This window comes from Engystomops pustulosus, chromosome 6 (genome assembly GCF_040894005.1).
Source record: "Engystomops pustulosus chromosome 6, aEngPut4.maternal, whole genome shotgun sequence".
In the NCBI taxonomy this organism is placed as follows: Eukaryota; Metazoa; Chordata; class Amphibia; order Anura; family Leptodactylidae; genus Engystomops; species Engystomops pustulosus.
Genome location: NC_092416.1, coordinates 29,673,147 through 29,686,210, shown reverse-complemented (window position 1 = coordinate 29,686,210; position 13,064 = coordinate 29,673,147). Strand labels below are relative to the sequence as shown.

Here is a 13,064-nt window from a genome sequence, read left to right as displayed (position 1 = left end):
ACCCAAGTGTCAGGCTCACCCGTGCGCCTCTGTGTGCCACAGCTCCGCGCCACAGCTACTCACCAGCCCTCGCTCCTGCTTCCGGGTCCTTGGCCGTGCATGCCGTTAATTGGCGCTAGCTTTACCTAGAATCATATTTAACCCTGTCGGATCTTTGCAGCCTCATTTTATGTACCCAGTATGCGGCACTGTATAAAATGCTTTGGAATAGTACAGATACACAACATCCACAGCCGCACCAAGGTCCAGACTAGAACTTACCTCATCATAGAAGCCAATCAGATTAGTCTGACAGGACCAAACCCTCATAAACCGATGCTGATGCTGGGTTATAGGGTTATGTACAGTGAGATACTCCAGGATAGCATCTGCAACACCCCTGCCAATACATGGGCAGAGGAGTAGTTGCGAAGAAGGCCCTCTACCTGTTAGAACCCATCTAGTGAGTCTGATCAACTCATAAAGAGGGAATTCAGTAAGTCTTAGGTAATCAGCAGCTGTAGATTCTGCCTGAACAGGCAAGCATAGCTCCCAAATAAAAGTGAAAAAGAAAAGTAATACGGCTCACCCTGATCTTTACCAAGTCCTCACACATGGGTGACAATCCATAAGGAAATCCTCAATCCTGCAGAGTTAGGTGTCATGACTAAGAGCACCTAACGCTCGAAACGCGTAGGAAAAACCTCTGCCATGTCTTCTGCAATTTTAAAATGAAGAAATACAGAATACATTGCTTTTTAAGAAGTGCCGCGACCCTTTGTTACTTTGGATAGCTCCCAAATGTCCCGGATTTGGCGGGACAGTCCCATTTTTTTAACCTCTGCCCCGCGGTCACAGGCAGCTGGGAGATTGTGTCTGGGGAAGCCCTCGGAGGTGGGACAATCTCTTTATTCAATTCAATAAATTAATTTGAACCCACAGCCTCTCAGACTCCACATGCAATAGAGATAGACAGAGCCTCTATCCACTAGGCTATAAGCTTAGTGGATGTCAATAAAAGGATTTTATGTAACTAAGAGTTTCACTGTTACATTGTGACCCACTGGTATATAGAGAGGGATCTTCGCAGAGATTATTGCTATTATTATTATTGAGATTATTATTATAATTATGAAAATAGTAATAATGATCGTCTCCATGATAACAATAATAATAAAAATAATAATAATAGTTGTCTCAATAATTACAATAATAATCTCTGAGAAGATGTATCTCTGTACACTAGTGCATGGAGCCTGTGTCACAATGTAACAGTAAAAGACTTAGTTACATAAAATCCTCCCATTAATATCCACTAAGCCAAAAGCCTAGTGGAAAGAGACTCTGTGTCTCTGTTGTAGTTGGAGTTTAGAGGTTTGTGGGTTCACATCCTTTTTTTTAATTACTATAGAGAGAATTATAATTATTATTATTGAGATGATTATTATAATTATGGAGATAATTATTAGTAATAAAAATTTGGGAAGTGGCCAAGGCGTGATTAGGGGTGTGGCTTAGGGGGAATCGCCGCGGTACGCATAGCGTGCAGCCATTTTTCCCTCTTTCTATTCCGTAAATTTTGGGAGGTATGGGCAAGAGTTAAGTGGACTGCAGGACGTTGCCTGCAGTCTGATCCCTGGATACGGCTGTATCACCACCACGGGCTCCCCATCCATTACCCAGGGACATATCTTACATACACTAATGGGTTGCCCCAGGGAGATCCAGTACATCAGCCTCTCCCTCTATATTTCTTGCACACACCACCTGCTGGAGACCTGCAGGCTGTAGGACAGTCCTCCGGTCCCCATACCAAGCACCGTGACCACAGTGTGCCTAGGCTGCAACCGCCTGTGAGTTAAACTCACAGGTCTATAGTTTCCAGGATCGCTTTTTAATCCTTTTTTGTATATTGGTACCACATTTGCTATGCGTCAGTCCTGTGGAGCATAACCAGTCTTCAGGGAATCTTCAAATATTAAAAATAACGGTCTGTCTATCACGGTACATAGTTCATGTAGAACACGGGGGTGTATGCCATCTGGCCCCGGTGATTTATCTTATTGGTTGTGAGGCGGCGCCGTACCTCTTCCTGGGTTAAACTGTTGACATTCCAAAAAGAATTTACATCATTCCTCATTATGACTTCCACCAGGGGATTTTCCTTGGTAAAGACAGTCAAGAAGGCGACATTCAGTAGATTGTCCCTTTCAAAACATTTCAAAAAGACAGGATGTAATTAATAGCAAGTAATCTTTATTTAGAAATTCATAAGGTTAAAGACAAATAAAAAGCACTCCAGTGCATAATTCCAATAGCTCACATGACAAAAAAGTCTGACATAACAGACTAACTATCAAACCAACATGTAATAATGAAAAGCCAAACACTATAGGCCAGGAAACATATTAGCATAATATCACATAAATAAAATACTGCATATGCCCAGCCTACATAAGTAAATACATAGTTACCTAAAGTGCATCAAGTGTAAAGTCTCAGGAGCTAGAGGAGATATATCCCCATGAGTATCGCCTGTTTGCACAGGCTTCCTCAGGGGTAAAATGAAGTATGGCACAAGCCCAAGACCATATATATAGAGATAACTCGCCCCCTATGGCTGATAGCAGGTGCAGTGCCAATGGCAGGCATTTGCGTGTGTTCCAAGTAGAGGAAGTACTAAGAAGCACTTGCGCATCAGCTGTAATGCCGAGAGTTGCTCTGTGACTGAAAACCCTGTTCGCATCAGTCCTTAGGATAGATCTCGGGTGCATGCCCCACAACCAGTCGTGTAACATTATACGGCGATAACAGACAACATAATACTGCATAGAAATGAAGTTTATACAAAGGAGGACAAATAAAGAACAGAGCGTATATCTCACAATAATATGTTGGTGCAGCCACTCACTTATAAAATAGAGTATATATAGGTAAAAGACAGCGGATGCTTAAATCAACGGTACACAAGCGCTATATACAACTACATAATGTCACAGTCTATGGGAATAGTACCTTGGGACTAAAGTCAGTGGACTCCCTGGACCACCCCGGGGGACAACAATGTTAGCCGCAAGTCTAAGTGGACTCCTGGTCTTCGCCAGAGCCCGCCACAAAGCGGGATGGACTTGCTGCGGCCGGGAGCCACCAGGTCGCTCCACGGGTGTGACTAGGCCTGTGGTGGCAGCCAAGCTAGGGACACAGGGCAAGCAGGACCACGGGAAGGCAGGACCTCGGGAAGGCAGGATCTCGGGTAGGCAGGACCTCGGTTGGAAGGCTGGCAGGACCTCGGAAGGACGGCTGGCAGGACCTCGGAAGACCACAGGATAACCGGACCTCCACAGGATAACCAGACTGTCACAGGATTACGGGACCGCCACAGGAACACGGGAACGCCACAGGAACACGGGAACACCACAGGAACACGGAAACACGGAGGTATCTGGAAATGCTCAGGAAACTCGGAGGGGACTGGAAACGCTCAGGGAGCCTTTCTTTTCATTAGAATGACCTGAAGATCCGTCAGGGAATGCTGGGAGTCGCCAGGCTATATAGCAGAGCCGGGATGCCACTGCCAATAAGGAAGACGCTGGCCCTGTAAATTCCTGGAGAGTCAGGCGCGCCCCCTAGCAGCTAGAGCGCGCGGCCTGGAAGGAAGGAGGTGCGCGGACTACATGCTGGGATCCGAGCGGAGCCAGGAGCCTGGAGAGGTGAGTACAGGCGAGGGGAGTGGGGCAGCACATACCCCGGAGCACGGGTGCACCCGCAATCCACTACATGGATGGCGGGGACACCCATGACACAGGACCGGACCGGGGGCTGCGCAGCACAGGGGAACATGGGTGCTCCCGCGAACCGAGACATAAATCACGGGGTCACCCGTAACAGTACCCACCCCCCCTTAGGGCCCCTCTTCCCTTCTTCTTTAGCCTCTTCTTCCGTCTCCACCAATTCATCTTGGTGACAGGACACCTGAGGGGGAAAGCAGAAAGAAGACAAACCTCGATGAGATGTTTGGACAAGCCGAGGGCATCTTGAGAACGACTTGGACGTCTTCTGGCCGGAGACTGGAGTGGCACTTGGAATGCTGGAGCAGCACTGGGAAGCTGCAGAGGCTGGAGTGGCTCTTGGCACACCGGAGCGGCCTCAGGGGAGGCCGGTGGAGACTCTGGGGCGGCCTCAGGGGAGGCCGGTGGAGACTCTGGAGCGGCCTCAGGGGAGGCTGGTGGAGGCCGGAGCAGCCGTGGGAAGCTGCGGAGTCTCAGGAGCGGCTTCAGGAAAAGCTGGAGCAGCTCTAGCAAGCTGCGGAAGCTGAGGCAACTTCTGGAGAGCCGCTGGAGCAGCACTGGCAAGCTGCGGAGGCTGGGGTGCCACTGGAGCAGCACTGGCAAGCTGCGGAGGCTGGGGCGCCACTGAAGCAGCACTGGCAAGCTGCAGAGTCACTGGAGCAGCTCTGGGAAGGTGTTGAGTCACTGGAGCAGCTCTGGGAAGCTGCAGAGTCACTGGAGCAGCTCTGGAAAGTGCGGAGTCAGTGGAGCAGCTCTGGGAGGCTGCAGAGTCACTAGAGCAGCTCTGGGAGGCTGTGGAGCCACTGGAGCAGCTCTGGGAAGCTGCTGAGCCACTAGTGCAGCTCTGGGAAGCTGCGGAGCCACTGGAGCAGCTCTGGGAAGCTGCAGAGGCACTGGAGCAGCTCTGGGAAGCTGCAGAGGCACTGGAGCAGCTCTGGGAAGCTGCAGAGGCACTGGAGCAGCTCTGGGAAGCTGCAGAGGCTGAGGCACCGCTGGAGCAGCTCTGGGAAGCTGCGGAGGCTGAGGCGCCGCTGAAGCAGCTCTGGGAGGCAGCGGAGACACTGGGGACACCGGGACCAAGCAGGACAGGCGAGGTAGCCGAACTTGAGGTTGTTCATACCTGGACTGGATTTTTGCCAGGAACTTGGTATGAGTAACCATGTCTGGGTCACCACTATGCCATAGAGGAGTAGCCCAGTCCAGCACCTCTTCAGAGAGCAAAGAAAAAATAAATGGCAACTTAGTGCGTTCGGTTTTGGACTGGGAGGACATCAGTTTGATGTGCAACGAGCACTGGGCAACAAAGCTCCTGCAAAAATTGGGGTTGCCATCAAATTTGTTAGGCGTCAAAATTTCGGGTACAGAGTCTACTGCCGAAAAACATGGCGGGGTGACTAGAGCAACAGGAAGAGGAGGAGTCGCGGAAGCCTGCTGTTGGGAGGCAATCATCCAAAGAGTGGCAGCAAGTTTGTCCAAGAGTTGTTTTTTGGGCAGCAATCTCTTGGGACGGCTGAGCGATAGTGCTGGGAAGGTCACCCAGTAGCAGGTACGGATCCTTGGGACTGTCCATGGCTTTTGTAGAGATCTTGATGTTAGCAGAGTCCATGGCCGGATCTTACTGTCAAAGTCTATGGGAATAGTCCCTTGGGACTAAAGTCAGTGGACTCCCTGGACCACCGCGGGGGATAATGATGCTAGCCCCAACCCGGGAGCGGAGTCTAAGTGGACTCCTGGTCTTCGCCAGAGCCCACCGCAAAGCGGGATGGTCTTGCTGCGGCGGGGAGCCACCATGTCGCTACACAAGTGCGACTAGGCCTGCGGTGGCAGCCAAAATAGGGACACAGGGCAGGCAGGACCACGGGAAGGCAGGACCACGGGAAGCCAAGACCTCGGGATGGCAGGACCTCGGATGGACGGCTGGCAGGACCTCGGATGGACGGCTGGCAGGACCTCGGAAGACCACAGGATAACCGGACCATCTCAGGATTACAGGACCACCGCAGGATTACAGGACTGCCACAGGACAATGGGACCGCCACAGGATTACGGGAACGCCACAGGAACACGGGAATGCCACAGGAACACGGGATGGCCACAGGAACACCACAGGAACACGGGAACACCACCGGAACACCACAGGAACACGGAGGTGTCTGAAAACGCTCAGGAAACTCGGAGGGGTCTGGAAACGCTCTGGGAGGCTTTCTCTTCAGTAGAATGACATGAAGATCCAGCAGGGGATGCGGGGGGTGGCCAGGCTATATAGCAGAGCCGGGATGCCAGCACCAATAAGGATTCCTGGAGAGTCGGGTGCGCGCGCCCTAGCAGCGGGAGCACGCGGCCTGGAAGGAAGGAGGCGCGTGGACTACAGGCCGGGACCTGAGCAGAGCCAGGAGCCTGGAGAGGTGAGTACAGGCGAGGGGAGCGGGGCAGCACATACCGCGGAGCACCAGTGCACCCGAGATCCACGACATGGATCGCGGGGACACCTATGACACAGGACCGGAGCGGGGGCTGCGCAGAACAGCGGAACACAGGTGCCCCCACAATCCAGGACATGGATCTCGGGGTCACCCGTGACACATAAACTGGGGATCTCCTGTGTATAATGATATATGTACAGCTGGTATAACCTGGGGATCTCCTGTATATAATGATATATGTACAGCCGGTATAACCTGGGGATCTCCTGTATATAATGATATATGTACAGCCGGTATAACCTGGGGATCTCCTGTATATAATGATATATGTACAGCCGGTATAACCTGGGGATCTCCTGTATATAATGATATATGTACAGCCGGTATTACCTGGGGATCTCTTGTATATAGTGATATATGTACAGCCGGTATAACATGGGGATCTCCTGTATATAATGATATATGTACAGCTAGTATAACCTGGGGATCTCCTGTATATAATGATATATGTACAGCTAGTATAACCTGGGGATCTCCTGTATATAATGATATATGTACAGCCGGTATAACCTGGGGATCTCCTGTATATAATGATATATGTACAGCTGGTATAACCTGGGGATCTCCTGTATATAATGATATATGTACAGCCGGTATAACCTGGGCATCTCCTGTATATAATGATATATGTATAGCTGGTATAACCTGGGCATCTCCTGTATATAATGATATATGTACAGCTGGTATAACCTGGGCATCTCCTGTATATAATGATATATGTACAGCTGGTATAACCTGGGCATCTCCTGTATATAATGATATATGTACAGCCGGTATAACCTGGGGATCTCCTGTATATAATGATATATGTACAGCCGGTATAACCTGGGCATCTCCTGTATATAATGATATATGTACAGCCGGTATAACCTGGGCATCTCCTGTATATAATGATATATGTACAGCTGGTATAACCTGGGCATCTCCTGTATATAATGATATATGTACAGCCGGTATAACCTGGGGATCTCCTGTATATAATGATATATGTACAGCAGGTATAACCTGGGGATCTCCTGTATATAATGATATATGTACAGCCGGTATAACCTGGGGATCTCTTGTATATAGTGATATATGTACAGCTGGTATAACCTGGGGATCTCCTGTATATAATGATATATGTACTGCTGGTATAACCTGGGGATCTCCTGTATATAATGATATATGTACAGCCGGTATAACCTGGGAATCTCCTGTGTATAATTACAGCTGGTATAAATAGTAAAATGGTTATTTATAGTAAGAATAGTATCAGGTGTTGTATTTATTGGAAATTTTATCTTTTTGCCATGATGCCAGAATTTCTGGATGAAGATTGCAGGTGCTTGTATTAGTCTTGGCGGGGGTGACTGCTGATAGCGCTGTATCCCCCGCACCATGTGGAGGCGTCTGGTGATGTCAGCCAGGTATATAGAGGTCGCAGCCCCTGACCTCTCTCTTCTGAGATGCTGAGTCTTCTGGTAACTGTGCTGCTGGCTGCCGGAGGTAAGTTTTATTAATAACATCTATCTTATATTTGCTGTTTTGCTTTTGCTTTTCCCCTTATTGTTGCCTTTTGTTTCTGCAGCCACCCATGGCTGTGGGGTGCCCACCTACCGGCCCCTCTCTCGAGTTGTAAATGGAATTGATGCAGCTCCGCACAGCTGGCCCTGGATGGTAAGTGACGGAAAGTGCTGCCATTTAAATTTTCTCCTATGGCAGCAAAAAGACTAGAATCAGCCCTGTCTACCACATAATCCCTATTCCTGTCTTCCAGGTATCGCTGCAGTATCTGAACCGGGATTACAACTATGTCCATACCTGTGGAGCCAGCCTTATCACCCCGCAGTGGGTCCTGACTGCAGCTCATTGCATCACGTAAGTTATTTCCATCTTTCTTATGGGCAGAATTGGGTTTGTGCTCTTATGTGCAGTGAGTAGAAGAACCAGTAAGATCCCTAAACATTGTGGTGTATGGTCCTAAAATATACCAAGCGGTCGTATGGCTGCCAATCATTGTTGTACATGACAGTACATGTAGTCACTACTCAAAATTGCTGTATGATACCATAGAATACATCAAGGGGCAATGCGATTGCTTAACATTGCATTATGATATCCTCCACCAGGGGGCAGTGTGATTTTTGCTATGTAACTATAATACTGTGGAGGGTAGTAAGATTGCTGTACAACACCCCAAAATACACCAGGGGGCAGCATAAAGGTTGAACATTGCTATACATGACGTTATAATACAGCAGGGGGCAGTATTATCATCGATTGCTGTACCTGACCCTACAGCAGGGGGCAGTGTGTATATGGGTGCAGGACCTATAATGATTATGGGGCAGATTTACTTACCCGGTCCATTCGCGATCCAGCGGCGCGTTCTGTGTGGAGGATTTGGATCTTCCGGCGATTCACTAAGGTAGTTCCTCCGACGTCCACCAGGTGTTGCTGCTGCGCTGAAGTTCATCGGAATGCACTGAACTTCACCAAGCCAGGCCGAGTGCAGGTAAGCGCGTGTCCAGCTTCCCTTTTTTTCTTTTAAATGCAGCGGTTTATCCAAATCCGTCGGGTTTTCGTTCGGCCACGCCCCCCGATTTTCGTCGCGTGCACACCGGTGCCGATGCGCCACAATCCGATCGCGTGCGCCAAAAACCCGGGGCAATTCAGGCAAAATCGGTGAAAAACTGAAAAATTCGGGTAACACGCTGTATAAACACGATTCGGGCCCTTAGTAAATGACCTCCTATGTCTTTTGGTTGCAGCTTTAAAAACACCTATCGCATAGTTCTGGGGGAACACGACCGCAGCGTGGAGGAAGGCACTGAGCAATACTTCCATATTAACGATAACGACATCTTTGGCCACCCCAAGTGGAATGCTGAATGTCCATGGTGTGGGTAAGTCCTGTTCTTCTATTCCTACATCTTCATAATCAGGATAGGAAATAACATGTTGATCAGTGGGGACCCAACTATGAGGGCCCACCTGATAACAAGAATGGGGCCCCCTATCCATCTAACAAATGAATTGGCCCTTTATCCCTCTTAACACTTACTTTGATCCCATCATCTGTGGGGGCGGAATGGTTGGTGGACAGGATGCTTATGCAACATCCCCCACCGAGGCCTAGCCTTTTCTTGGGGCCTGGAGACAGCCAGGGCGCAGAATACTGGAGTGGCTGGCGGTTTCGGCCTAGGCACGCTAGTGTCACGGTGCTTGGTATGGGGACCGGAGGACTGTCCCGCAGCCTGGCAGGTCTCCAGCAGGTGGTGTTGGCAAGAAATGATATGGAGGGAGAGGCTGATGTACTGGTTCTCCCTGGGACAGCCCTTAGAGTCTGTAGTATGTGTCCCTGGTAGATAGATGGGGCGCCTTTGGTGGTGATACAGCCGTAGCAGGGACCAGACGTAGGCAATGTTGTGCATAAAAGTAACTTACAGTTCTTTATTCGAAGCAACGGTAACAACACGCCAAATGATTCTGTACAAGTGCAGTACTGGAGTGATCTTGGAGAAGGAACCTCAGGAGTTGTGTCACCAGCCTGGATGCAGGGGCAGGCTGGGATGTAGCTGTGTCCAATGCTGGAAGCTGCAGCTTTGTCCTGTTTGTCCTGTGTCACTCTGTCTGTAGTTGCTGAGGCCTAGGAGCTTCTCCTGTGGTGAGAGCCTGAGAGATCTGCTCTCTCTGAAGTTTCTGGAACTCTCTCCTCCTGTGTGGAGAGCTGGGCCTAAGACACATCTGCTCACTATCAGAGCTGGGCCTGAAGAGACTGACTCCTCCCCTGACTAAGGGTTTAGTTAATCCCTGGTCAGGTGGTCTCCTCCTCCAATCACACTCCAGTTCACAGTTAAGTGCATTGAGGCATATCATTGGATGATAACAAGAAATAATGTTTAACCCTTGTCTATCCAGGCAGAATCTACCGCTGCACAATTACCTAAGTATATGTGTAGTGTCCTGCAGAGGAGCTGATCAGACTCACTACCAGGGGGACACACATATAAGGGGCTTAATGCCAACAACTCCTCTGCCTTGCATTGGCAGGGATGTTGCACTTATATGTCTTTTGTTTCCTTCAGTTATGATATTGCGCTTGTCAAATTGCCACGTGCAGCAGAACTGAATGACGTGGTCCAGTTGGGCTGCCTGCCGGCCCGAGAACGTCTTGTCTATGGGGGCCAGGAGTGTTATGGCCCGGGCTGGGGGCGCCTTTACAGTAAGTGATCGGAGGTGGCAGCAATACATATAGATCATGTATAAGAGTGCCCTTATGTAATTAACCCTTTCCTGTACTATGTGTCCTGTGCAGCCGATGGCCCTCAGTCCTTGATCCTACAGCAAGCAATGCTGCCCATCGTGGACCACGAACAGTGCAATCAGCCTGACTGGTGGGGAAACACCGTGGATGAGTCTCTGATCTGTGCCGGAGGATACGGCCAGGACAGCTGCAGTGTAAGTGATGTGATGGGAGAGATTAGGTAAAGGGAACCTGTCACCAGGGACCTCATTTTCACTAAAGACAGGTTACAGAAGCCCATTACACCGGCATCGTAAATCGGCCTTTCTGCCTTCTCTAAGCATTTGTATTACAATATAATTGTGTGTTAGATTAGTTGATTATAGATCCACTTTTTCAACCACTGTAGACCCCAGGAAAGCTGAGGCCATGTTCACACTTGAATTCACATTTGAAATGCGTTTACATTATGTTAACATTTGACCAGATAATGATTGTTGACCCCCTGTTCTGTTTGTGATCAGAGCGACTCCGGGGGACCCCTGAACTGTCAGGATGCAAGCGGCCGCTGGTACATTGATGGGATCGTCAGCTATGGGACTATGGTATGCAACCTCCCGAAAAGACCCACCATATTCACCCGCGTGTCACTTTACCATGACTGGATGGACGAGGTGAGCGCATCCCATTATAACATGGCACTGGGAGGGGGCAGAGACATCTAGTGCACTGACAATTCTTATATTTCCAGATTATCACCAACAACTGAGCGGCAGCGATGCACCTGGACACCTGACATCATGATGTACGAGAACGTCCATATAAGACCCCAACATGCCTGATCCTACACAAAAACACACTAAAAAATAAAATCAATATTTAAAAAGAAAAATCATCATCTGTCTTTTCTTTATTGTTTTTGTGCTACAACAGCACAGAGCAAATACATGAGCAGCACAGAGTATTTCAGGAGCTTCTAGCTCATCTTGTGGCCAGAGAATAGAGAATGTCCTTATGTTTCATTAAGTTTAATCCTTTAGTGGGGGTGAAGTTGCTGCTTTCCTCCGAATCGAGGGAATTCATGTGGTATCGTAACTGGATGACTGGCTTCTGATCTCCTAAACAGAGGACTTGATGAAGAAGAACTTAGTGGTAGTCTTGAAAACTCTTCAAAAACATGGGGTCTTACTTAACAGAGAGAAGTCCTCTTTGGTCCCTTCTACCTGCCAGAAGTTCTTGGGGTTCATTATCAGCTCCACCAAAATGACCCTCTCTTTATTATCAGACAGAGTTATTAATCTGAGGAGGGCAGTCAGACGTCTGATCCTTCATCCAAGGATCCGGTAGGTCGTATCAGTTTTGGGAATGTTCACCTCTGCCATAGAATCTATAGTCATAAATTCTGTTGCATTGGTCGAGAACCCTGCAATCACTAGACAAATCCATGATAATTCCAGTGTAAGTTATACAAGAACTCATCTGGTGGTAAAAGAACCAAAAACTTTATTTACCAACAATAAAATCACAGAACATGACAAAAGTTCTTAGGATGCTACATCCAGGTGTTCCCCGAGACAAAAGCTCAAAATTTAAATTCATATAGATAAAGTGCAAGTGCAGTAATAACTTCATATATATATACCCATAGGGAAAGATCACGTTACTCTCAGTAAAATGTGTATAACCTGACTTAAAAGGCTAAACTCCCCAATAATCTGTACAATATAATATGCTATAAATAAGTGCAGGGCCAATTCCAGCATTTTTGCTGCCTGGGATAAAAATTTAAATGCTGCCCTCCAGCCAATCTGATCCCCAGCTATATTTGGCCCACTCAATTTACAAATTAAAACAAAAAAAAAAAACATGATCAAACATGACTTTCAGAAGGCACAGACTTACTGGTGTCTATGTTTGAAAGACACAAATGCAATTTTGCAATTGGCACCCGAACTGCCGCCCCCTCAGGGCTCAGACATCTGCCGCCTGAGGTGAAATTCTCATCTTGCCTCATGGCAGATGTGTCCCTGAATATGGGTCAGGAATCATATGACTCTATCATACAGTGAATGCCTCTTATCCATGGTCAGCTGCAGATCACTTCCCTAACGTACGTTTCAGCATACACACACATCTACAAAAATAAATCTTTCTGGTACACAGAACCTATAGTTCTGACATCAGATGCCTCAAACTGTGGTTAGGGTGCCCACGTAGGCGATCTTTTGAAATGGTCAGCTCCAGTTCATAAACGCCAAGAACTGCGCTACGAGAGAAGACTGCATTGGTCTGTGTGTTAGCGATCTAATTTATTTTTATCCAATATATCCACACACTTAATGAGTTCTGCTCATACTGGGGCCTGTTAGTCAATTGGTCTAAGTTGGTCTTTATGCCATGAGCCCTCCTCCATGGTCTGGTCCGGACCAGATGGCAGGACTTAAAGCGTAACTATAAAGTTACTGGACAAAAATGTGTTTTAGCACACTGGAGAGAGCTTTTGATGACAATACCAACGATCCCAATGATATGGTAGTATATGTTATTATATATTGCGGGGTTCCAGTGTATTATCTGCATATGCAG

The 13,064-nt window shown here is 48.2% G+C and overlaps 1 protein-coding gene across 1 annotated transcript; it reads left to right on the top strand.

The window, feature by feature from the left end:
- Positions 1–7,586: 7,586 nt before the first annotated feature.
- On the top strand, positions 7,587–11,364 carry LOC140134774 (chymotrypsin-like elastase family member 3B). The gene is made up of 8 exons (XM_072155380.1): positions 7,587–7,738; positions 7,821–7,909; positions 8,010–8,110; positions 9,004–9,138; positions 10,321–10,457; positions 10,551–10,693; positions 11,003–11,152; positions 11,230–11,364. Exons 1-8 carry the CDS (start codon positions 7,699–7,701, stop codon positions 11,245–11,247), a joined length of 813 nt encoding a protein of 270 aa, XP_072011481.1. The 5' UTR covers positions 7,587–7,698; the 3' UTR covers positions 11,248–11,364.
- Positions 11,365–13,064: the final 1,700 nt, after the last annotated feature.